The following is a 24879-nucleotide window of genomic DNA, read 5'->3' on the forward strand; positions in this document are numbered from 1 at the left end:
TGGGAGAGCCTGGAGGGAGCTGTTCTGGGCTGGCAAGTGAATTCCTGGCAGAGAAAGCCACGGGTGTCCTCAGTTGAGGCTGAGTCTTTCTGCCAGAGCATCTCCATCCTCCTGCTGGGCTCAGTGCCTGCATGGGGGGAACTCCCAGCCCTGCCCGGGCTCTCTCCTGGCCCAGAGCCCAGCAGAGCCTGGGGCAGAGCTGTCGCTGAAGCCCCACAGCTGACATGGTTTCTCCAGGAGCTGGAGATGCTGCCCAAGAGGACGGCCACGGGGTGACACAGCACCAGGGACTGCTGAGGCCATCCCATCAGATAGAGCAGTCTGCAGCAGGACTGCACCCTGTCCTGGGCTGTGCCTGCATGAAAGGTGTCATGGAGCAGCAGAGCTCATCTGGAGAGAAATCTCAGAAGGACAAGTGCCAGTGTCTGCCCCTGCAGGGGACTCACCCGGGCCATGGCACAGGCTGGGGCTGCCTGGCTGGGAGCAGCCCCGGGGGAAAGGTCTTGCTGGGCACTTGTCATGACCCGGGGAGGGCACCCAGGGAGACACAGCTCGCACCCCCTTGCTTTCTGAACTCCTTCTCAGAGAGGAGCCAAGGTGCTGCTGGATCCAACCTGAGTGCCAGAACTGGCCCTGCTGGGGAGAGGGACTGAAACCATACGGTCCCAGAAAATGCTCAACAGCTCCTCTGACACCACTGACTGGTACAGAGTGAAAGGACTGAGGCTCACATTATCACTTAGAGGAGAAATTCTTTCCCTAGAAAAGAAACAAAACAGGCCTAAAAAATCAGACAAAGAAACAGTGATAAGAGGAATGTCCTGGGGCATTCCTAAATCCCCAGCCCAGAGCAAGACTGAATAAGAGGGATGGGATCAGAAGCATCCATCCCAGACTCTGAGGCACTCACTGTTCTCAGCCCACATCACCCTTTAGTCTGTCTATGTGTTTTTACCTATCCCATCAAAACTCCAGACTGTACCCTGGGGAAGCTTCCACAAAGGTGGTCTGGGCAGTCCTTTTGGAGTGATCATGAGAAATACAAGTCTGGTCTGTCACATCCCTTCACACCCAGACAGCTCTATGACTTTGTGATGGAACTTCTCTTGGTAGTCCAAAACCTCCACAAAGGTCACCTTGGAAATGTCAGACTATAGGGAAAGAACAAGAAGTCTCACCCCAAGGGTATCCTTGTGTTACAGGTTTACCCAGAGGGGTTCTGGATTTTGCAAGTCCTAGAGTGCAAGATTTTGTTTTCGAGGCAAAGCCAGTGAGAGCAGAGAGACAGCAGACAAGATCTGGAAATGCTGGGGTGAGATTTAGGTGGGAAAGCAGGAAGGGTGACAACAGCCTGAAGGGAAGGAGCTGCAGGCATGGACAGTGTAGGACAGCCTGCAGGAGAGGTGGCCAAGGGCTCTGTCAAGGAGTGAGGTCATTGTCCCCTTGGCCATAGCAGTGTCCTGGGCCACCAAGGCTGGGGAGAGGAAACTTTCTCTTGAGGCTCTCAGGATCTGCCTTCCCAGGGCCTGGGGTCAGGGCTTGGCCTTTCTGCTGCATCCAACAAACCAAAGGCTTTTCTCAGCATTACAGCCACCAGCACAGGGCCTTTGCCTCCTGCAATCATGGCCTCCAGGGATCTGCTCTGACGAGGCCATGGGGAGGCTCTGGCAGGCTCAGGGGGGCCCATCAGTGTGTGAAGGTATTTTGGGTTTTGCTTCTGACTAACTTTATCAGAGGTTTTTTGCATTCTTCTCTCAGGATCTGAGGTTCATTTAATGAGCCTCGAAAGCCCAAAGGATCTGTTTATCTTTTGTTTTTTCATTCATGTCTTCAAGACCTGTAGTATTCCCTGGAGTTATTATTTTTTTACCTGTGGATATCAGGAGGAAGATTTCAAAGTGCACTTTTGCACTTCTCTTTTAAAGGTAATATTTCATTTCTTTGTACTTCAGAGGAGAGGTTCTATCAGCATTCTCCAAGTGATAATGACCCAGAGGGTCTCCTCAGGAGGTCAGCACCAGAAGGAGAAGCAGTTCCTTGAGGTCTGACACTGGATGGACACCCTTGCTCCTCACCTCCCCAACCCCACCACTGCTCTCCTTGGCCCCTGGCACTTGCATCACTTCTCCTCCCATCAGACTTCTCCCCTGGTCTCTGCAGCTGGATGGTTCAGCTCCTTTGCACCAGCTCCCCCCTCTTTTCCTTAGAGAACTGCTGCACACGGGCACAGCAGGAGTTTTCCTCTTTGCAAACAAAATAAAACAAAGTAAAGCATGATAAAGTTTCATGGCCAATCAAACACACTCCTCAACCATATGCTAAGTACGAGCTGCCCCTCATGAGGTCACCTTTTTACAAGGGATAATCCTATGAGAAATCCTTTGTGTCAGGAGACACAAAAAGATGGACACACCATGATCAGATCTGTCATTATTTCAGCCCTTTGTGCCCCACGTGGGGCCCAAACAAAGACTGTTGTATTTGAACCCAAGCCAGACACTGAGCTTATCGCAGCATCTGACCCAGCTTTCCCATAGCAGTGGGGTGGAGGAATGGATTGAGACAAGAAGAGTTTAATGATTGGTTGATTAATAATTAAATACTCCTCTTTGTTCATTCCCATTCTTCTCACCTGTGCTAATGCTCCCAGCTCTAGGGAGTCAAAGCTCTGATTGCCTCCTTAGCCAACTCTGTCATTGTGTTTCCAGGGATGGAAGTCCCAGGTGAGACATGAAAGGAATGGTGGGGCTGGAGAGGTGAGAAGTAAAGTTAACCACAGAGTGTCAGAGCTCAGGGAACTTCCATCATCTCTTCTCTAAAATGAAAATCATGAGATGATCTTTTAAAATATATTTAAAAAAAAACCCAGAAACCAAAAACCCCAAAAAAACCACAACCACATTTTATTATTCATAGTACAAAATATTTCTCCTTAACTACAGTGGGAAAACCTCTCCAATTAGCTGCACAAATTTTGAAGATGTCAAGAATATCCCTTGGAGAGCCATGGCCCTTTAGTGCTCTCTATTTCAATGAGCCCCAGGGTGTGTTTGGTGCTGAGTCCATGATCCTCAGGTGCTGAGAGATGAATGAACAAACTGCTCCAGAAGTCAGAATGGAACCTGAAAGTACCTTGAAGCATTGATTGGCCCCACTGAGGGCCATTGCTGCCAGAGCCTCCCCATGGCCTTGTTAGAGCAGATCACTGGAGGCCATGATTGCAGGAGGAAAAGGCTCTGTAAAGGTGGCTCTAAAGCCATGGGGTTTTCATTATTTATTTATTAATGCAGCATTGAGGCCAAACTCTGAACTCCAGGCAATGGGAAGGCAGAGCCCATCCCTCATTTGTGAGTCAGGACTCTTCCTGGGGACAGTGGAGTATGAAAATAAGTAACAAAAAAAATTTCTGACATGTCCCCAAGAAGGGGAAAGAAAGTCCAGAGCCTCAGGACAAAATGACTCCTGGCAGACCTTGGTGGTTGAGGCAGGTGCCGTGTCTGAGGTGACAAAGCCCTTGGTCCTGTTGGGCCTTTCAGCCTTCCAGAGCCCTTGGCCACCTCTCCTGCAGGCTGCCCTACACTGTCCATGCCTGCAGCTCCTTCTTTAAACTGCTTTAAAAAGGCTTTAAACTGAAGGAAAACAAGGGAGGAACCCAAGATGGCAATGATCACCCCACCATCACCACTACAACTGATCTGGGATTAAACCAGGCCTGATGACCCCAGGAGTCCAGCCTGGACTTTCCCAGGGCTGCCCTGAAGCCTTGGTTCTGACAAGAGAGTTATTGGGGGTGGGGGGGGGGGGAACATGGTAGAAAAATGCTGTCCCCCAGCCTGTCACCATCCCAAGATGCTGCTGTCCCTGCTGTCCCCCAGCCTGTCACCATCCCAAGATGCTGCTGTCCCTGCTGTCCCCCAGCCTGTCACTGCCCAAGGTGCTGCTGTCCCTGCTGTCCCCCAGCCTGACACCATCCCAAGATGCTGCTGTCCCTGCTGTCCCCCAGCCTGACACCATCCCAAGGTGCTGCTGTCCCTGCTGTCCCCCAGCCTGACACCATCCCAAGATGCTGCTGTCCCTGCTGTCCCCCAGCCTGTCACTGCCCAAGGTGCTGCTGTCCCTGCTGTCCCCCAGCCTGTCACCATCCCAAGATGCTGCTGTCCCTGCTGTCCCCCAGCCTGTCACCATCCCAAGGTGCTGCTGTCCCTGCTGTCCCCCAGCCTGACACCATCCCAAGATGCTGCTGTCCCTGCTGTCCCCCAGCCTGTCACTGCCCAGTGTCCCATCACCCCCAACCCTTCACTACCCAGTGCCAACCCCCAGCAGCCCCCTGGCTCTGCCATGGCTCCCCCAGCAGCCCTGGGCCCATCACTGCCCAATGTCCTTTCACTCTCCCAGACCCTCACCATCCCATGTCCCCCGTGTCACCCCCAGGCTGCCACCTCCCCGTGTCCCCTCCTGTCAGCAGCCAGCCATGACAGGACAGCCTGGGGGAGATGCAGTGGGCTTGGTGGTCACAGGGCCAGTGAAGGGAGGGGATGGCTCAGGGTGTCTGAGTGTCCCTTGCTGCAAGAGAATATAGAAAGAAACAGACTTGGGAACAAGTCCCCCATCATCACCTGGTTTTTTTTCCTTTTTCCCTTCCAGGTGATGATGGTCAAGCCCCAGGCCCATGCAGCCATTCTCTGCACACAAGTCCCCTGGGGCTGGAGGTCTGACACACGTTTAATAAAAGAACAGCCCCAGAGATTTGGGCTGTTCATCTTCAGATGGGGGAAGGGGTGTGTGTGTGTGTGTGTGTGTGTGTGTGTGTGTGTGTGAGTGAGGAAGATCTGCTCTCCCATTTCATTTTTGCACCTCAGCAAAAACACTGCAAGATTTACACTCAAGAAATCAAAGGGTAAGTGATGCAGAAGGCTCCAGCCACACATTTCCACTGGCTCCCTAGAAATATGCAAGACCACACCATCAGTCACACTGCCCTACCTGCTGTAGAGGTGTCAGACCAGAAATGATGGTTTCAAGACAGAAAACACAACACAATCCAGCACAACAACAACAACAATCAACCTGAAGATACCAGGTACACAAACCAAGGGTCCCTAATCAAACCCTAAAAATGAAAACAACCTTTCATCCTGCACAAGAAAAGACCATTCAGAACACAAGGTAAAAATAACTTCATCCCAGGAACCCAGGCCAACAAACCCAGACTCTGTCAGGAACAAGAACATGCTCACCTGAACTCAGGCATAGCACAACCTTGCCACCCCATAGCCCCAGCACCTGGAACCCCAGCATCCCATTGCCCCAGCAGATCGTAGCCCAAAGATACCAAAAAATGGAATACAAACTCCCTGGAGATCTCTGCCAGGGCCTTCAGGTGGCCCCGGATCTCAGTGAGCACAGCTTTGGAGTGGGAGCTGAACAGAGCCACCAGCACAGCACCAGCATCCATCTTCCCATCATCTGTCACAGCCTGAAAAAGTGCCTGGCTGCAGCTGCCCAGGGCTGAAAGGCTGAGGCACTCAGAGATACTGCTCCCATTCAGTCCCAGAGTGCCCCGGGAGAGCCCTGACACCCCCAAATCAGCCCTGGGACATGGACACCACAGCCCAGCTGTCCCCAGGGCTCAGGAGGGCTGTGGGGAGCAGGCAGGACATTTGGGGTGCCCCCAGTGCTGGCAGACAGCAGAGATGGAGACCCCAGGGGGAAGCCCAGGCTGCTGGGGCCTGGCCCAGCTGCTCAGCACTGCTCTTCTGGGGCTCTGCCCAGCTCCCTGCCCCCAGCTCTTCATCCCTCCCTCTCTCTCCTTTGCCCATCACAACTTTGGGCTTTCACTGCCTGTCTCCCTCTCAACACTTCCCAATTCCTCCCTGCCTGCTCTCAGAGCCATTGCTCTTTCTCTCTCTCTCTCCACATCTTTCTCTCCCTCTCCTCTCCTGGCCTTATTGTCCCTCTCTCTCCTGCAGCCTCTCCCCTTTCCTGCCTCTCCCTCCCCTCTCCCTTCCTCTCCCCTCGCCCTTTCCCCTCTCTCCTGCTCCCTCTCCCACCCCTCTGTCACTCCCCTCTCCTGGGGCCTTTTCTGTCTCTCTCAGGCCCCTGGCCCGCTCTCTCTCCATCCCCCCTCTCTCCTCCTTCCCGCCCTTCTCCTCTCCCTCCCTCCCTCCCTCCCTCTTTGCCCCCTTCCCCTCCACCTCTTTCCCGCTCCTCACCACTCTTTTTCCTGCCTTCTCTCCCTGCCCAGATCCCCTTCCTCCTGCTCCCCCTCCCAGCTGGGCCGGGGCCGGGGCAGCCCCGGGGTCGGGCGGGCTCAGGCAGCAGGAGAGGAGGAGCGCCCCGGGGCATGCTGGGAGCTGTAGTCCCGGGGCATGCTGGGAGCTGTAGTCCCGGGCCATGCAGGGGGCTGCCCGGCGGCCATCTTGGTTCCCGGGCCATGCTGGCAGCTGCAGTTTCCCCACACTCCCCATCCCGCAGCTGGGGAAAAACTCCAGGAGGGTGGCGGGGATGAGCCAGCAGCTCCTAAAAGCCCTCAGACTGAAGGAGGAAGCATGCAGAGGGGGGGAGGGAAGCAAGGGCAGGTACCCTGGGAGGAGTAGAGAGGTGGTCGGAGCAGCTGGGGAGCAGGGCAGGAGAGCCACATCCATCCCAGGTAGAATTGAATCCTGCCAGGCATGGAAAGAGCAATAAGAAAAGCTTTGAGAGGTACCTAGGTGGGAATAAAAGGAGAAGCAAGGAAAATGGAGGCCCTCTCCTAAAGGAAATGTCAGACCTAGCTCCACAGGATATTGAGAATGCTGAGGTTCTCCAGGACTTGTTTGCCTCAGTCTCCTCTGGGAAGTGCTCATTGCCTCACTGCAGAGGCCACAGCAAGGGAAAGCCCTCAGGCACCCATTCCTGCCAGCATGGAGATGGGGTTGTGTGTCAGCTCAGGGAGCTGTTCCCAGGGGGGAGGAGATCAGCCCTGGCTGAGCCTTCCTGCAGTCCCTGGCTCTGAGGAGGAGTGGAGTGTCACGGGAAGAAGCGGGGTTGCTGCCTGTCATTGTGGAGCAGGAGTTTTAGAGGTAAGAATACCTGTGGTGGTTGGTTGGTGGTTGCAGGTGGAGTGTGCTGGAATATTTTTTCCCTCTTCTGTCCCTATTTTCACGAGGAAAAGGCAGCCAGTAGCTTTGCCACGCACGCCTGGGGTGTTTCAGGTGTCCCAACATCCTTTAATTCTGAGAGAAAAATCTGCAGTAGGATAAGGTGCTCACTTTGTGGCCCCAGTGCCTGTTACAAGGCACCAAAATTCTCTCTTTTGTTACTGGAAGAAAGACATTGTTTAATATTAAATGTAGTTTAATATCAAACCTAGTTTATTCTAAATCTGGTACCCCCACGCAGTCCTATTTGTAGGTAACTTGGGGGTCGAGTTTCTTTCAGCTGCCTGTTGAGTGCATTTCTCTGTCTGATTTAGCTGTGAAAATCACCACCAACAAAAAAAAAGCACTTCAGTGAATTTACTCTTGATGTATTTCCAGCTCCTATCAAGCAGTGAAGTGAAATGACTCAGTGGCCCATTTGGTAATTGTTTTGCTTTTGTCACTGATGTTTGTCCCTCATTTCTATCATCAAGGGTTGGACTTGATGATCTCTGAGGTCCCTTCCAACCCAGCCAATTCTATGATTCTATGCTTTCTGACAGAAAAGTTTGTCTAATAGCTTTTCAGATGTCCCAGCCCCTCCACTCTTGCTTCTTCATGCCCTGCAGTCTGCCAGCTTAAATAATCTGTATCTAATGACACAGCCTTGGATCCTCTCTGTACCTTCAGCACAGGCTGGGAGGGGTCCTGGTGGGCACCAAGTTGCTCATGAGCCAGCAATGTGTCCTAGGTTCCAAGAAGGAATCTGGTCTCCTGGGCTGAGAGATACTGGGCTTTCCGGTATAAAATTCCACCCAGAAATTCCATCTCTTACTTCCTTTGAAAAAATCCAAAGCTTGGAAATTTTTTCCTTTTGCCCATCTTTAACTTTTGTCTTTTTCCTTCCCCACTCTGATTCCAGGGGAGCATATGCCAGAGGAAAGAAGGAAAAGCCTTTCTATTTATCCAAAGAGCCATCCTCTTCATCCTCCTCCTCCTCTAATGATGATCCCATACCTGATGAGTTCTTGTGTGCTATTTGCAAAGCCCTCCTGACTGATGCAGCTTTTATTCCCTGCTGTGGGAACAGTTATTGTGAGGAATGTAAGTGTTCCTTGCATGTTTGTTAATTCAAAACAATCACATCTCATCTTCTGAAAGCAGAAACACAAGATAACAAAGTTGCTTTGTTTCCAGTTCTCTTTCATCCTGAAGTCTGTCCTGAAGGATGCTTCTTATACAAAGGGGAAAATAAGCAGGAAGCTCTATTCCCTTTTTCTGTGTCTGTTTAAATGCCCTTTACACACAGAGGGAGGAGTATGAGCAGAGTGTGTAATTGTGCAGGTGCTGACAGTTTTAGCTATCAAACTATCTTGTCCACAGCCCTTTCTCTTATATAAGACTGCTCTGGTGATTTACTGCTGATTAGAAAAAAAAAAACAAAACAAAACACCACTATTTGAATATTTAAATAGTTAAATATTTAATCCTTCAGAACTCAGAACGTTTTCCTGATCACTGTTTTATTCCCTAACCTTGAGGTTGGTGACTTCAACTCTAGTGGACAGTGGGAAAAAGACTAGATAAAAGGTGAAGGCACAGCCTAACCCCACCTTCAGATGTTACATCAGTGAAATACCAAAACTGTGTGGTTATTTGGTACATACTAGAAATTTTTTTTTACACTATTGAACATTTTTATCCTCATGCTCTCCACCCAAGATCTTACTCACCCTTTAACCACATGTGTATTTTTAGGAGTGATTAGAACTCCAAAATTTCCCTCCTTTCTTTAAAAAACATTTTGATGATTCTAATTCCACACAGGTATTAGAAGAGCATTACTGGAGTCTGAGGAACATACCTGCCCAGCCTGTCAGCAGAGGTTTCTCCTGATGCTCCAGTTGCCAACAAATGCTTACACCAGGTAAACATGGTGACTTGTACATAAACTGCTTGTGAGAAAAGTCTATCTGTCAAAAGCTGAAAGGGAAGAGTTTACATCTCCTTACACAAGGCTACCTTGAATAAGGCCAAAACAAATGATTGGAAAAGTCAATGCTGTTGATTTATGACAATTGTGAATTTTTTCACTTTAGTCATCTCAAATGGCCAAGCTGCTTTCTCTCATCTGGAGAGAATGGTGTCTTAGTTTTATCTATTTCCCTATTTCTAGCTCCATGGAGCCCAGCTGGTCAGTGATGTAGAGGGTGTCACCCCCTCCTGTCCTTCCTAAAGAGTTAATATTCCTCCATCCCCAGGCTCCAGTCAGAGGAGCCATCCCACCACCTCTGGGTGATACCAGCCACATCCCAGCCCATCCCAACCTCTGCAGCTCCTCTTGTTTCTTCCCAGGCTTGGTGCACTGGCACTGAGGCCTTTGAGATGTCATTCATTCTGGAGATGTCACTCAGTCTGGAGAGGAGAAGGCTCTGAGGAGACTTTATTGTAGCCTTTCATTATCTGAAGGGGGCCTACAAGAAAGCTGCTGAGGGACTTTTGAAAAAATCTTTGGGGCTTTGGGGGTTAAAAGCAGCTCCAGCCCCAGGGATGGGTTGGGAGGCAGCAGGGAAGGGCTGTGCAGAACCTCTCCACAGTCACACAGTGTTTGCTGGCAGCCCAGCAGCTTCCCTGCAAGCTGCTGCTGGCCTGGGTGTCCCTGAGGGGAAAAAACAAAAAGGGGGCAAAAATATGTATTGGCCACTTAGCTTCAACTGAAAATATTTTTGTTGGTTTGGATTTTTCTTTTTGTCCCCCACCATATATTCAGTGACCAAAATGGATGTTTTTCCAAGGCAATCCTGGAGCCTTCAGAGCAGGAGATGTTTGCTCACTCGACGTGGATGGAAGCCCCTTCTGCCAAGTCCTCCAGGAGCCCGTGGGGAGGTAAGGGCTGGGCTGGGGGTGCCCTGTGCCAGGGGCTGGGCAGGGTTTCCCTGGAGAAAGCTGGAGGGTGCCCACTGCCTGCACCCCGGGACGGGCATTCCCCTCCTGCTGGTTTCCTGCACAAACTTGGGGGGTTCTGATTGATCAGCTTCAATATCCACTGGGCTGAGGTGGGAACTGCTGGGTGCTCTGAGGTCAGTGCTCACTGACCCCCAGCACTCAAGGGAACCCTGGATCTGTGCAGCTCACAGCAAAGTCAGGAGTTGCACCTGGAATACTGCGTAGAGCTTTGGAGCCCCCAGCCCAGGAAAGGTCCAGACCTGTGGGAGAGGGTCCAGGAAAGGGTCTCAAAGATGACCAGGGGGCTGGAGCACCTCTGCTACAAAGATGGGCTGAGAGAGTTGGGGCTGTTCAGCCTGGAGGAGAGAAGGCTCTGGGGGGGCCTTAGAGATCCTTCCAGTCCATGAAGGGGCTACAGGAAAGCTGGGGAGGGGCTTTTCACCAGAGAGAGGAGTGACAGGACAAGGGGTAATGGTTTTAAACTGAAAGGGGGTAGATTTAGGTTAGATATTAGGAAAACGTTCTTCATCATGAGAGTGGCAGGATATTGGAATAGGTTGTCTAGAGAAGTTGTTGATGCCCTTCCTGGGAAGTGTTCAAGGCCAGGTTGGATGAGGCTTTGTGACACCTGGTTTAGGGGGAGAGGTCCCTGCCCATGCAGGGGTTGGATCTTGATGATCTTTAAGGTCCCTTCCAACCCAAGGCATTGTATGATTCTCTACCTCCCTAAGAGCTGTGTCCTGACTTCTCTGCAATACCTGAAAAAGCTTGGGTTTTGTTATGGGCAGCTCAGCAGACAGCAGTGAGACTCAGTGCCTGAGGCAAGTTGCTGCTTTTAAATTCTCTCCTGGCTGATGCCCAGCAGTGGGGTGTGGTTGGTGGCTAATTACAGCCATTAGTGGCTCATTTCAGGCTGGCTGTTCAAAAGCTGGGCTGCCTGTGGAAGGTCAGGCTGGTGCTGGGGCCTGCAGAGGATGTGTTTGCAGCAGGGAACTTGGAGATGATTTTCTGTGTAGCTGGGTGTGACACATGTGGCATGGTGACAGTTAACATTTGTGTTAACTGTGCCAGGAGAATTCTAGATATCCATTTCCCTCTAGTTATGGGTTAGACTTGTCTAGGGAAACCCCCTGTACTTGTGCAGTGGCAGTGGAACTTTTGCAGTGAGCTCTGTGCAGTCAGAGGAAGCTAGTTTGCCATTCATTTAATTAACTTGCTGTTAATTTCAGCAAGTGCAACTACTTACAAGAGACTTAGCTGAAAGCAAAAGTACAAAACAGAAAATCACCTTTATCCTGGCCCAAACCAGGACAAGATGACAAGTGAGAGACAAGAAGTTGGTTACACAGGAAGGGTTATTTTACCCTCTCTATCAACTCCTTTGAATTGGTTATGAAAAAGCCTCTCCAGGAGCAGAACTTACCAGTTCTTTGTATGGCTCATAGAGGTGGGGGAGAGCTTCTCAGCTTCTCTCAGATACTTAAGGGACCATTGTCACCTGTAGTGGCAATGAATGAATGCTGAGGCTTAAACCAGTGCAAGGTTTAAGGATTAAAGGAGCCTTTTCCTTTCCTTCAGTCCCCTCCCCTCCCCCGTGAATTGGTTCAGTCCCTTCTCCCCCCCCCCCCTCCCCGCAGGTGGTTCGGCCCCGCCCACGGTTGCCCCTGGCAACTGCCGTTAGGGGCGACTCTGCCGTTGTGGCTCCTGTGCTGAGCTGTGCTGGGCTGTGTCTCTCTGGCTGCTCCTGGTCCTTGCCGTTGGTTTGCTCTTTTCTCCCGCCTCGTCCCTGCCTTTCCCCTGTCATCCACCTCGTCCCCGTCTGTCTCTTCCCTGCCCTGTCCCTGCCTTTGCCCTTCCCCTGTCATTAACCCCCACCCCTCCGGCTCTGCCGGCTGCCTCCCGCTGCTCCCGTGGGGCTGTGCCCGTGCCACAGCCCCCAGAGCTGCTGAGATGGGGCAGAAATTCAGCAGGAAGCGTCGGGTGTCCCGCTCTGTCAGCGCTCCTGGGCAGCCCTGCGGTGCTGCCGCTGCCGGCACCGGCGCCCCTGAGCCTCAGCAGCAAGGTCTGGGCAGGCTGCACCGCGCGGCTGCCCGCGGCCACCTGGCCTGGCTGAGGCGCTGGCGCCGGTGGATGGAGATTTGGGGCATCGACCGCCGCGACAGGGAGAATCGGTGAGGGGCTGTGGGCCGCTGCTGGGACACCTCGGGTGGCGTGCGGGAGCATCCCCCCTGCAGGGTTTGTGTGGGATCCCCTTGGAGCTGATTGCTTGCAAAGCAAGATGTGCCCTGTCAGCTGGGAGGGGGAACTCGAGAGCTTTCCAGTGCTGGGAGCTGCTGGGTGGGCGCCAGTGCTCCTGGAGGTGCTGGGCTGCTGCTTGGCCCTGCTCTCCCTGCAGGGTTCTCTTGCAGCTGCTGAGGCCTCCCCAGGTCTCTCCTGCCCTGTGGGTGATGTGTGCGGGGTTGCAGCAGCAGCAGCAGCAGCAGCAGGAGCAGCAGCAGCAGGAGCAGCAGGGTCTGGGCAGGGTCCCCCGGGCTGGGTGGTGCCACAGCTTTGGTTCTTTCCTTGTCTGTCAGTGTTAAGCTCCCATGTTTAATTCTCAGGACACCTCTCCACCTGGCGTCTGCAAACGGCCACACAGAGGTCGTCAGATTTCTAGTAAGGCACCGCTGCCGGTTGGATGCTGCTGACAATTTTGGGAGAACACCCCTGATGAGGGTGAGTGAGAGAAGTTCTGCTCTTGGCAGAGGGGCTTATTGAGTGTGCATGAAAGGAGAGGTGTCTGGCAGGACTCTGTGCGCAGAGCTGTGCGGAAACACGCCTGTTGGATTTGGAGTGGGACAGGCACCTGTCAGATCATCTTTGCAGGTGCTCTTCTTTCCCTGTGCTCAGAAGCTGGGTGAGCTGTGATGGAGTGAAATGTGAATTTTGCAAGTCTTCCCTTTTTTTGTGTGTTGTTCCCAGGCAGTACAGTTTCATCAAGAAGACTGTGTGGCTTTCCTGCTAGAGCACGGTGCCGACCCAAATCTCACCGACACCGATGGCCACACTGCCCTCCATCTGGCCATCCAGGCTCATGATAAAAACCTCGTGAGGCTGTTACTCAGGCATTTTGTCGATCATCGTGCCAAGAATAAGGTAAATGTTTCTATTTCTTCAGCAAGTCCTTTCAGAAAGTGACTTCAGTATTTCTTTTACAGATTTTTTTGACTTTATTAGCATGATGTATTTCTCTGACTTTTCAGGAGGGCTTTACCCCACTAGCTCTTGCTGTCTCTGAAGGTCAGGAAGAGATAGTGGAAATTCTCCTGAAAGCAGGAGTTGACGTGCATGCTCGAGACCAGCATCAAAGGTGAGGGGTTTATCCAGATGTGTCCCATTGGTCTTCTTTCTGTTGGATTGCTGAGAAGCATGGGAATGTGCTCTGAGCAAAAGCAGGGGGCACTGGGAAGGAGCTGTTTCTGTGAGAGTTCTGTGTGAAAGCAGTGTGTGCTTGGCTGCTGTGGTACCTCAGGGGCTGCTTTCTGCACTGGGGATGTCCAGGAGGCATTGTCTGGCAGGAGATGTGTCATGAGCCTGGCAGCAGTGCCTCAGTTTGAGAAACCACCTCGTGCACAGCAGCCTCGTGTGCACTGAAGTGTTGTGCATGTGGCAGCTCTGTCTGCCCACGCAGCTGTTTTGAGTCCCTCTCCCATGTTACTGTTGCTTCTACTGGACCCTGCTTTTTCTTTTGTTCATTGGAATGTAATGGGGAAAAGACTTTTTCTGAGAGCAAGCAGGAATGAAAGGAATGTTTCTGTGTCTGTGTCAAAGGATCCATTTGATAGGATGTTTTGCATCTTTCAGAACCCCACTCATGATTGCTGCTTCTGTTGGGCAGCTGAATTTGGTCCAAGTTCTCCTTTCTTACGGTGCCAATATTTCCCATGAAGACACTGATGGGAACACAGCTGAGGATTATGCTGATCTTCATGGGTATTGGAGGTAACCTTTGAACTTTCTGATGAGAAGAAGTGGTCAGTTGTCAGTGTGGCTTTGGAATGTTGTTGGTGGCAGCACCAAGGTTTAATGGTGTGTTTAGAGGTGTGTTGAAGGTGTGCTCAGTGATGTCTTCTGCTGGGTGTGGTTGCTGTGCCCAAGAGAGAGGGTGTGTAGCAGCCTGAGGGAGCCGTGAGGGGTGGAAGAGGCAGGGCTCAGGATTCCCTCCCATCTCCTGCCAGCCTCTCTGAAAGGCCAGAGGATGGGCAGCCTGGTCCCTGCCTGCTCCCTTCTTCCCTGCTGCTGGGCTGCACTGGGAGCTCTTGGGCAGAGGCTCCTGTTTTGTCATCAGCTCGCCCGTGCTCGGCAAGATCCGAATCCATCAGGTGCTGGGGGCAGCTGGGGACCCCTCTCCTGAGTCGGCCCTGCTGCAAGGGGCCCTGGGACACTTCTAGCTGTGACCATGGAGATGGGCTTTGGTATAGACTTGCAGATATTTGTTCCTCATCCCACGTGTTCCTGTCTCTTCCTCTTTGAGCAAAGCTGTTTGGGTCTTATTTTCACACCTTCAAGTCTCTCTTCCCTGTTCCCCTTTTCTCTTCCCTTGGGAGGGTGGAGGGGGGTACCAGAGCAATTCTGTCACCTGGTGTTTGGTTAGGACTGAGACACTGTGTGTAGTGTGAATTTGGAAGGTGAGGGAAATTTCTCTCCAGGATTGTGTGTTAGAGAATCTTTCAAGTGTTGTTGCTGAGCTGAGGTCTGCCCAGCAGGAACTCTCCAAAGTGTCTGTAGCCAGAGGAGGAACTTGGCAAGCTGACAGGCGTGTAAAGCCTCTGCCCAGCCCAGCACCATTGTCCTTGCTGACTTGCACTGCAGTGCCCAGGAACCACCAGCCTTTTGTTTCAGAGGAGATCTGACTGAGAGCCCTTCACTGCTCTGATGCACAGCTTTGTAGCTGTGGGGGTTCCTTCTCTCAGGTGGTTATGTGTGCCTAAAAGGCAGACTGAAAAAATGTTCCAAGCAGGAGCTTGGAACTTGGAAGGTGTCAATGTGCATCTCTAGGGGAAGAGCCCTGCAGTGAGTTCTGTGTGAATTACCCTTAACAAATACTGAGGAGAATGCTGAGAATTTGTAGGACTATGTGTAGGGTGGGTAATAAGTTGGTGTTAACTGTTGTGCTGGATGGTGTATGCCAGGATGTGGTTCTTTTTACCAGCTCTATTTCTTTCTCTGTGCAGTCTGAGTCAATATCTGGCAAAAATGGAGAACACATCAGAAGCTCCTGCAGGGGATGCTCAAGGTGACAACATCCTCAACATACTTCGAATTCCTGAGCGGGCAGGAGCTGCTGGAGAGCTGGAAGCAAAACCAGACCAGAACAGAGGAGAAGCTCCTGCATGTGATACAGAAGATCCCAGCATAGTCATCACTGCTGAGGACGCAGGAGCTGCTCCATTTCTGTGGGGTGCACCTGCTGTGGACAGAGGAGGTAGGATCCTTAAGTATGGAGGAGCTCAAGAGGACAATGATGTGGCCTTTTCTTGAGGTGGTTTGTATTGTCAGCACTGACTGTGCTCCCTGGTGACTTCAGTGCAGGCATCAGGAGGAGCAGCACAAGAAGCTTTGGGAATGTGCTGATTTGTTACTTTTTGGCCTTTTCAGGCTGTAAGGGCAGTTGTGATTTGTGTGCTCCATGTCTACTGACAGGGTTGTGTCCTACAGAATTAATTTTTGAATATAAATGAAGATAACTCTAGCTTGGGACCTGTTCTTCTTTTAGTTTTTTTAAGTGTGTTATATCTGCACTGTGTGGCAAATGGACACAGAGAGTGTTCAGGGAGCATTTCTTGGCATTAAGAGTGCAGTCTGGCTGGCACTGCAAAGCACATCATGAGAGCCCCTTTGCTGTGCTGCAGCAACAGAGGGTTAGAGGGTAAGCTGGGGTGATGCTGAGAGACCTTCTGAGGTCCTCTGAAGTGTATGTTTTGGGGAGGAGTCCTTGTGCCACATCCATTGCATGTGCTTGTGGTCAAATCAAGAGAAGCAGCACTCCCTGCTGCTCTGAGGCAAATGTTACAGCCCTGTCAGCAGGGAATTGGGTGTTGGGTACCTGTCATAAGAGAACCCCAGCATTTGTTGGCTTGAAATATCAGGTGTTACTGAGCAGGAGGGGTAGAGAAGGTGGATAGTGATTTGTATTCTAAATAATATAACAACAGAGGGAGCTGCACCCACAGGTGCCACACAGAGTGTTTCAGGAGGCACAGAGGTGCATCCATCCGTACGCCGACCCTCAGGTGTGACTCTTGCAGCAGTCACCACAGCCATTTGGGTCCAGTTGTGGCCAGTTTCATTCTGTATGAGCTGTGGAGTTGTCCATGTTAAATGTTTGTGTGTACTGTTTAATTGTGTGCTTGCCAAATCTAATGTCAGCATGTCATTGAATCTTTGAACAGCCACAGATGACCTTTGTGAAGGAGGCTCAATAAGGTGAGACTTTACAAACCCCTCCCACTTGCTTGAGAGGTGATTTTAGAGACATAGCACTCATTTTGCTTTGTTTTTGAAGGAGTTCTGAGGAGGAGGGGAATGATGATACCTGGAGTGATTCTGAAGAATCCATCTGTTTTAGCCCTAAGGTATGGTGCAGTTAGAGGAAAATGTCCTTGAAAAATAAATCTCTTGAAGGCAAGTTTTCTCTGGGCTTGAAAGAAACTGCAGTTCCAGGCAGCATTGTTTTCTCTGTCATTGTTTCTGTCAGTTTTTGCAAAAAGACCTGTAGCTGTGGCAGAGCAAGCAGTAGATTTGTAGTTTGGGGCCAAAGTCATAGGTACACACTCCCATTATTTTATTTCTTGTTCATTTGGATCAGCATCTGTTGCTGATGCTGGGATTCTGTAGTGATGGGGAACTTGAGTGTGGTAGTTCAACCCACTCACTAATGCTGGAGATGCCAGCCAGCATCTTTAGTTTTGACATGATCTCATTTTTTTTGCATTGATTTAAATAGAAATGATGCATTTTTCTGCTGTGAGACTGAAATTTAGGGATACTGTGGTAAGTGTACTTGCAGAGGCTGATTTATGCATCAGGTCTGGTGATGCTAACAGTGCCTTGCATTCTGCACCTTTGCAAGTAAGCATTCTGAAACTGTGAGAGCTGAATTTTACCAAGTAATAGAAAGATAAAAATCAGATGAGTGAAACTGTTCTGCATGTAAAGATAGTTTTGGAAGCACTTTGCAGAAGGGTGCCTGCAGAGTCTTTTGGGGTGGAATACTCACTGAGTTGGGTGTGTGAGGAGTGTTTGTGTAGTTACAAGTGTAAGATAAATGCAGCACCTAAGCACTATGAAAAAGACAACCTGATTATATTTCCTGTTCAATATTTGATGTGAAAACAATGTTTATTGTTGTGACTACTAGGGCGTTTAGAAATGAAACATTTTTTCTAAAATAAATCTTTAGGTCAAGAAGGAGCAGAAGCCAAACTTGTTGGAGTTATGGAACATTTTCCTGGAGTACGGGAAAGCTGGTAAGGAAAAGGTTGCATGATGTCCTGCTCTGCAAGTAGACTTGCTAAGTAGTTGGTTTTTTTTATTTATTTTCTTACTCTAGAAAGTGAGAGAAGTAAATTTTGAAAACAAAGGACTTTTTCATTTGAGAAATAAAAAAGCCATATAGTTCAAATAAAGGTATTAATCACCTCCTAAGCCTCTGTCCCTGGCCAGTCCTTCCTCCCTCCTGCTCCTCCCTTAGCTGGCTCATTTTCCAGACATTCCCAGTGACTCCTCTCCTGTGAGTAAGTCTGGCAAGGTGCCAATTGCAAGATAAATAAATAACTCCTTTTATTCACATCCATTCTAATTTACTACTCATATATGGTTGAAGACAATGTGATTGTTCTAGAAATGGAGGTCCCTGGTGAATAAAGAAAACCTCAAAAAAAGAGCAGGGGCGTAGCAGGGTGAACTAAAACCACTGCATCTCTCCCTTCTTCCCTGGTGTGTAGGTCTCCAGGCAGAGCTGGAAGCTCTGCAGAAGGAGAAAGCTGAGGAAGGTCACTGGACATCTCTGTGTGGTTCTCAGGTACTTTGTGTGAAGGACAGGGAGGTTGCCATGGTGGGGCTGGGGAGGGTAGGAGGGAGATCCAGGAGCAGCTGAGAGCTTGCTGTAACTGAAATGAAGCTGGGCTGGCGTGAGGGAGTGCTTCTTGGGGGCTGTGCAGAAGCAGGGCTGAGACTGAGGACAGGAGGCATTTCTTTCTGCTGCTGCAGATTTCCATGGAAAAGCTGAAGGCCTTGTAAAAGCAAGCTCAGCCAAGTTTCCCTTCTGTCTTAGGCAGGAAAAGTCTTTTTCAAGCTGGCAGTGAGGGGCAAAGCAGGTCCTTGTTTCAGCTCTTTCCAGCTGTTTGGTTTGATCTCTTTTAGGAAGAGTCACCTGTAGAGGAAGAAATGGAGGAGAATCAGGAGCAGGAAGAACTCAATAAAGAATTGTGGGCTGCAATTGCTGCATGTGTCCCCAAGTACATTTTTAATGAAAGTCCTGATATTTTGACAGGGACTGCAGAGAACAAGACTGGTGAGAGGAATGATTTGTTTAATACTGATTGAGATTCTTCCTCTATGAATGCACAGTAAATGACCAAATATTGTGTGGACTTCTGATACTGAATTTTTTCCCTCCCTTGTGAATCCTGGTGGGATTCCTGTTCTTTTTCATTCGTTCTTTGAGAACTGAAATTGTGGCTTTGTGTTGCAAACAGTGGTGTGTATCGAGGAAGTGCCCTTCTTGCTTTTTTTGCTGTGTTCTCCCTCTGAACCAAGTGTTTTGTGGCAGCAAGCTGCATGCACGTTGCTGTGTGTGACCTGAATGAACACTGACCAAGTGACAGAAGAAATATTGTACACCTATCTTTACTGAAACAGTGGAGGAGCCTCAGGCCTCAGAGCAGGAGGAGGAGGAGGAGGAGGCCCCCTTTGCATTGCTGGAAGCATCTTGCTCGTTACTGCATGGCACACAGTTTATCTGAGAGAGAGATCCTGCACCTTGAAGACACTGGAGTGAATTATGTGTGGCCATGCTGATATTCAGAAACTTTCTTTTTTACATAAAAAGAAAGTAAAATGCCACCAAAGAAAGGATTTAACAGGGATGCACATGAAATGTGTATTCTGATCATTTTCTCTCTAGCTGGTCATAAATTTGAGGGGATGTGATGTTTTGTGTTAAGATTGTTCTCACCATTAATCAAGATGCACTCTAGGAGTAAATAAGTAGCATTCAGTCATGCTGGTTGTAAAAGTCTCTTGTTTTTCCTGTAGGTGAGCACTCAGGATCTGCTTTCCATACGTCATCAGCAGCAAAAACAGAGGCCTAAAGGAAGCCACTGACAGCTCTGGGGTGCAGGTATGTGAAGCCAAATATTTTGCATTAGAGTCTGGAGTGATAAGTGGCACTATAGAGTAAATTGGATTATACAGTAAGGTAAAGAAAAGTAACCAGAAAGTGACTAATGGTGATGGCAGAGTCCTGCAGAGCAAAGTTGTGTTACTGTCTGAAGTTGGGTACAGTCCTCTTAGGATGAGGAAAAATCCTTGCCAGATGCAGGATATTTGCTGTAGTGCTGCTTTGTTTCCAGCTGGTTTGCTTCAGTTTTGAGCAGTGTTGTTCCTGCTGTGCTGTGCAGACAAACAAAGCAGTCAAATGCTTTTTCCCCATGCAAAATGCATATTGAAGGGAAGAGGGAGATCTGTCTGTAACAGGCAGATGTGTGTGATTAGACATGCCTGGTCTTCCCCTTTGTAAGAGAAAGCTCATGCAAAAAACTTTGAAATTTGGTGACTTTTGGTGTTATCCCTGCTTCTGTAAATGTTTTTTTGGCCATGTCAGGAAGTATTTGAAAAAGATTTTTTCTGATGGCATTCTGAAGCATCTGGGGCAGGGCTGGGCAGAAGGGTCCTGTGTAACACCTCAGGGGAGAGTGGAGCACATTATTCCCACTCTGGGGACATGGTTTAGTGGTGTTGGTTTCCCAGTTGGACTGGAGGATCCTAGAGGTTTTTTCCAGCCTTAATGATTCTGTGGTTCTGTGATTCTGTCCACACAGGAGGCATTGGCCCAGCTCCAGAGGGAAGGCCATTTATTCCATCAGCTGCTGCACAGGGATGCTTTAATGACATTTTCCACAAACTCTGCTGAAAAGCAAGTTTCCACGCTGGAAAAGATGAACAAGGAATTAAAGGCCAAGTGTGCTGGTTTAAGAGAACAAGTCTTAAAGTATGAGGCTGAAAAAGTAAAAAAAAGGGAGGTAAAGGATAGACTTTTTGCAGTGTTGAAGGCTCTGAGCAGTGTTCTGCTGTTCATTTCTGCATTCTGTCTTTTGGGAGCTGCCTCTTCCTCAAAAAAGTCAATCTCAGCCACTAAGCTTTCTCTTCTCTATTTTGTGATGTGCAGCAATCTTTAAATTTCTTCTGTGTGTCTGTGTTGGGCTAATTAACTGGTCAGAAGATTGATTAGAATGTTGAAGTTCTCTTCTGCAAATTCCACCAGTCCCAGGCAGAGCAAAGATTTAAAAGTTGCTGTACCCATTTTGTTAATTTTTATTTTCTGGAAAACAGGAACTAGTCCTGTTGAGTAATTAGACACTGGTGTGCTCTTTGTCTGAATAGTGATGTGAAGAGTGCTTTAAAATTCCATTTCTTTCTTCCTCTCAACCCCAGAGTGTTTGAGTGAGGTGAATACCTGCGTGTGTCAGATAACCACCTTATTCTTCATTTTTCAGTTTCTTAAAGAGGGAAGAGGGGGAAGAACTCCAGGAGTGCTGTCAATGCTTTTACCCTGGGAAAAACTTTGTATTCCTAGTGCCAAAAAAAAAGGTTCCTTTGGGAGATGGTAGTTGGGTGGGTGGCTGGAGGAAAGGAGGGACTGTCGGGTTTGGTCGTTCCTAATCCCCTCTACTGTTCCTGGTTCCTGCCAGAGATAATTCTTTGTGTCTGAATATTTCAGAACTGACGGGAAAAATAAATAGGAAAAGCCAACAGAAAGCTTCCTGGAAGATAAAAGAACACACATGGAAGTGGCTGCAAATCCAGTTCACCATTCAACTCACCTGGGACATCCTGGCACCAGTCTGGTTCTGAACAGAAGTCCAGTAGGAAGCATCCCCAGTTCACCCAGAGGAGCAGAACCATTGATGAACAGGATTTCCTCTTCTGCAGACAAGGTAAACATTTTGAAATCCCATCCTCAGCTACTGCTGAAGAGCATCAGCATGCAGGGTTGTGCTTTTTAACCTAAACTTACAGCTCATTTGCAGGGATTACTCATGGTGTAACTCCTCCTCATCCCAACACAACATCTAGGTGTGCTAGGGGTGAAAAGTTTGGGTTTTGAGGGCTGTTTTCCAGGAGTGCCCAGAAACCAAAGATGATGCCATAGGATGTTCCGAGCTAAGCTTTAAATTAAATTTTCTTATCTAGGATGTATGACTATAATAAATAAATCTGCCACAAATCTCACTTTCTACCTCAGTGTGGGAGATCCACTGTGTGCAGGAGGCATTTGGGTTTTTATGGGGTACTCCTGGAGGAGCTGTGAATTTGGTCACTGCTCTCCCTTTAGTCCTGGAGAGAGGTCCCTTCCCTCCACTCTGCTGGTTTATGGCCTCACTTCTATGGCCCTTGGAGTTTTTGCCTGGTTTTGTGTGGATTGGAAGAATGTTTTAGAAGTTTAATATTGCACAATGTTAATGGTGTGTTTTCTGTATAATTCTAGTACAGGCAGGAACAGGATGAATTTGTCTCTGAAGAAGCTGGACATGGTAATGTGTCATGTTAGAGTAAGTACAAAGATGACTGCTCCTAACTCTTGAAAACAACATCTTGAAAGCTGTTTAGTTCCTGTGCTAAGCACAGGGTTTTTTCTGCTAGCTTTACACTTATTGAACATGGAAACTTTCTGCTTACAAAATGCTTTGTAGAGCTTTAAGCAGCTGCCTGAAAAAACCACCAAACCAAGTTTCCAGTGATTGCTTTCAGCACTGACCCATAACACACACCCTCTGCTGTCAGTTCTTGGTCTGTGCTTTCCCTTACTCATTGCTTGTGTTTGTAGCTCCTCTGTTGCAGTCTTTTTATTTGAATAGGCAAGAAGAGGCTGATCAGTGACAAAAGTTCTCCTTTCTTTAGGGAAAGATCACTCAGTGGTGTTCAGGCAGTCGTCAGGGGAGTTGAATGTTTGTCATCCATGGCATCAAACATGTTCTGTGATGTGAGGCCAGATGTCCCAGGAGGAACTGCACCTATTTTGTACTGATTACTCCAGAGTCACAGCTTTGCAGTGACTGGTGCTGTTTCAAAGCAGGAAGCCCCTGAGCCAATTTCCTTCTGTTGCTGTCTGCTTTTAATCACAGAGAGTGTTCAGCTCTGGCTTCGTAGCCGTAATGTTCTGACAGTGACCTCTTTGCCCCTCTCTCCTGTAAAAGTAACACCAGGAATCTTGTCTCTTTTCTCCCCAGACACTGATGAACTTTAAACTACATCTTTGGGAGCTTATTCCATATCTTGTGATGGACCAGAAGAGATGAAAATATGTTTCTGTCAGTCTGAATAAATGTTCTTAGTCTGTTGGATGGATGACAGCCCTGTTGCCCTTCCCTGGTGGTTTTTTGATGCGTAGTCCTCTCCCTCTCCCCCTTCCCTTTTCCCTCCTCTCCCATTCCCTTCCCTCCCCCTTCCCCTTTCCCTCTCCCTCTCCTTTCTCTCTCTCTTCCTCCCTCTCCCCTTCCCCTTCCTTTTCCCTCTCCCCTTTCTTCGCCTGCCTTCCCCCTTTCCTCTCCACTCCTCTCCTGTGTAGTCCTCTCCCTCTCCCCTTTCCCCCTTTCCCCCTTCCCCCCTTTCTTCCTTTTCCCCTTTTCACCTTTTCCCCTCTGCCCTTTCTCCCTTTTCCCCTTTCCGCCTTTCTCTTTCTCCATCCCCTTTCTCTGTCCCCTTATTCCCCTTTCTGCTTCCCCTTTCCCCCCCCTTTCCCCCCCCTTTCCCCCCCCTTTCCCCCCCCTTTCCCCCCCCTTTCCCCCCCCTTTCCCCCCCCTTTCCCCCCCTTTCCCCCCCCTTCCCTCCCCCTTTCCGCCCCCTTTCCCACCTCTTTGTCCCCCCCTTTTTCCCCCCCCCTTCTCCCATTCCCCTCCTCTTTCCCCCCCTGCCTTTCCCCTCCCCTCCCTTCCCTTTCCTTTTCTTCCCTCCCCTGCCCTCCCCACTCTCTCCTTTTTTGTAATTTTTGTCAATAAATTGATTTGGATTTTGGTTTTAAAATTTTCATCAGTCTCTCGCCCTTATTTCTTGCTGCTACCAAATCTGCTCCTCTTTCCACTTTTTCAGTTTCTGCACACCTGCTTTATGAAATGGAATAGAAAAAAACCCCATATTTCTGAGGCAAAAGCTATAGCCTGCTTTTCAAGAGTGCATAAAGGGCCTTGGAAGTAGAAAGACTGCTCCAGAAATCACTTGGGCACCAGCAATGTGCTCATGTCCTTTGCTGCCTGTCTGGCAGGGCTCAGTTTGGAGTGCCAGAGCTCAGCTCCAGTTCCATGCTGTGGGCCAGAGGGTTCATTTTCCTAAGGAAAGCACATGGACAGTGGATTTCTTCCCAGTGCTTCCTGATGCCACTCAAGTTTCAGAGCCTCATTCTAAAAGAGCCTTCATGGCAGCTCTGCTCTAGAGCTGTCACACGGGGCTCCACACCGAGCCCTCTGATCTGCTCCCTTTCCTTCAGACACAACTCACAGCAGCAAACACTCATCTTACCATCTCCCTTTGGGGATCCACTCAAAACTTGTGCTGCCTCTGCACAGAATGACTTCTGCAGCCTGACCAGCACCCGACAGACACATCCTGCAGAGGGGGACAGGACTTTCCTATTTGTCAGACAGAAAGAGGAATTTGGATATCCCCAGAGAGAGCAGCTCTTCAAGGAACAGGCAGGAAGCTCTAAGGCACAGACAGCTTTGCCATGAAGGTCTCTTATGGAGAAAAGAATTCACTCCTGAATACTTTGGGTGGAAGCATTTGGTCCCTGCAGAGAAATCTCTGGGGGAGTCCTGTTGCCAGCGGGTCCCACAGCCAAGCAGAGAGCATCCATCCCTTGGTGGTCAGCAGCTGGAACAAAGGACCTCATCAGCAGGTTTTCCAGTCTGTTTGCTGGTTTGTGTTTCCTGTATCTATGGAATATCTCTTTATGTCACACCATAGCACACTCTCATTCTGAAGTTAAGAGGATATAATTTTATTTCTGCAGACCTCTGCTTAGTGTAAGGTACGGCTAAAAATCAACCCAGGTGTGTCCTGGTTTGGGGCAGGATAAAGGTAATTTTCTGCCTTGTACTTTTGCTTTCTTTGCAGCTGCTGCCCACAGACACTGCTGCTGTTGAGAAAGCCAAGGCTGCTGCTGCTCCTGCTGCAGACACCACAGCCTCTCCCCCTCAGCACACACAGATACTTGTTGACCCTGGGACTGGGAGAAAAGGAAAACCATGGAAATGAGAAATGTTCCAGGCAGGTGAAGGACAAAGAGGGGATTGCTGAAGCAGAGTGGGCAGGGGACAGAAAGGCATGGGGTGCACCTGGCCTTTAGCAAGCCCTTTGCCATGCTCTACCATTGTCCTGTTGTAGCCAGACTGGTGATGTCTGGATTGAAGAGGTGGGTGATGTGGTGGGTGGGAAGTTCAGGAGATGATGAGGGTCACAGTGCCATCAGGGATCCAAAGTCCTCCTGGCAAGCAGTGACGGTGCCTCAGTGTCCAGAACTTGTGCCAACACTGTTTGCTGTTTTTATCCGTGGGCACAA

General features: G+C 49.5%; 2 protein-coding genes across 20 annotated transcripts in view; both read left to right on the top strand.

Moving 5' to 3' along the window:
- LOC139790517 (POTE ankyrin domain family member G-like) overlaps positions 1-19120 on the top strand; it is a 178266-nt gene extending 159146 nt beyond the window's left edge. For 6 of the 17 annotated variants that reach the window (XM_071732382.1, XM_071732377.1, XM_071732378.1 and 3 more), the window contains 12 exons: positions 9914-10004; positions 11702-12235; positions 12665-12779; positions 13026-13199; positions 13307-13413; positions 13908-14045; positions 15278-15528; positions 16496-16529; positions 16609-16678; positions 17506-17572; positions 18050-18126; positions 18468-19117. In XM_071732382.1, coding sequence (XP_071588483.1) covers positions 12015-12235; positions 12665-12779; positions 13026-13199; positions 13307-13413; positions 13908-14045; positions 15278-15528; positions 16496-16529; positions 16609-16678; positions 17506-17572; positions 18050-18126; positions 18468-18650 — 1437 coding nt within the window. In that variant the 5' untranslated portion in view covers positions 9914-10004; positions 11702-12014 and the 3' untranslated portion in view covers positions 18651-19117. Of the gene's footprint in view, positions 1-6383; positions 6579-6881; positions 7062-7517; positions 7561-7672; positions 8223-8404; positions 8463-8945; positions 9046-9888; positions 10005-10795; positions 10886-11701; positions 12236-12664; positions 12780-13025; positions 13200-13306; positions 13414-13907; positions 14046-15277; positions 15529-16495; positions 16530-16608; positions 16679-17505; positions 17573-18049; positions 18127-18467 lie in introns of those variants that run through there. The other 11 variants (XM_071732372.1, XM_071732386.1, XM_071732375.1 and 8 more) reach the window with 11 other exon arrangements.
- The window catches only part of LOC139790522 (POTE ankyrin domain family member G-like), a 170666-nt gene extending 147988 nt beyond the window's left edge, over positions 1-22678 (top strand). The window contains exons 14-16 of one of the 3 annotated variants that reach the window (XM_071732396.1): positions 20959-21262; positions 21814-21877; positions 22556-22678. The gene's annotated coding sequence lies outside the window, so the exon portion shown is untranslated. The remainder of the gene's footprint in view (positions 1-20958; positions 21263-21813; positions 21878-22555) is intronic. The other 2 variants (XM_071732398.1, XM_071732400.1) reach the window with 2 other exon arrangements.
- The last annotated feature ends 2201 nt before the right edge of the window (positions 22679-24879 follow it).

Source organism: Heliangelus exortis, assembly GCF_036169615.1.
Source record: "Heliangelus exortis chromosome W unlocalized genomic scaffold, bHelExo1.hap1 SUPER_W_unloc_1, whole genome shotgun sequence".
In the NCBI taxonomy this organism is placed as follows: Eukaryota; Metazoa; Chordata; class Aves; order Apodiformes; family Trochilidae; genus Heliangelus; species Heliangelus exortis.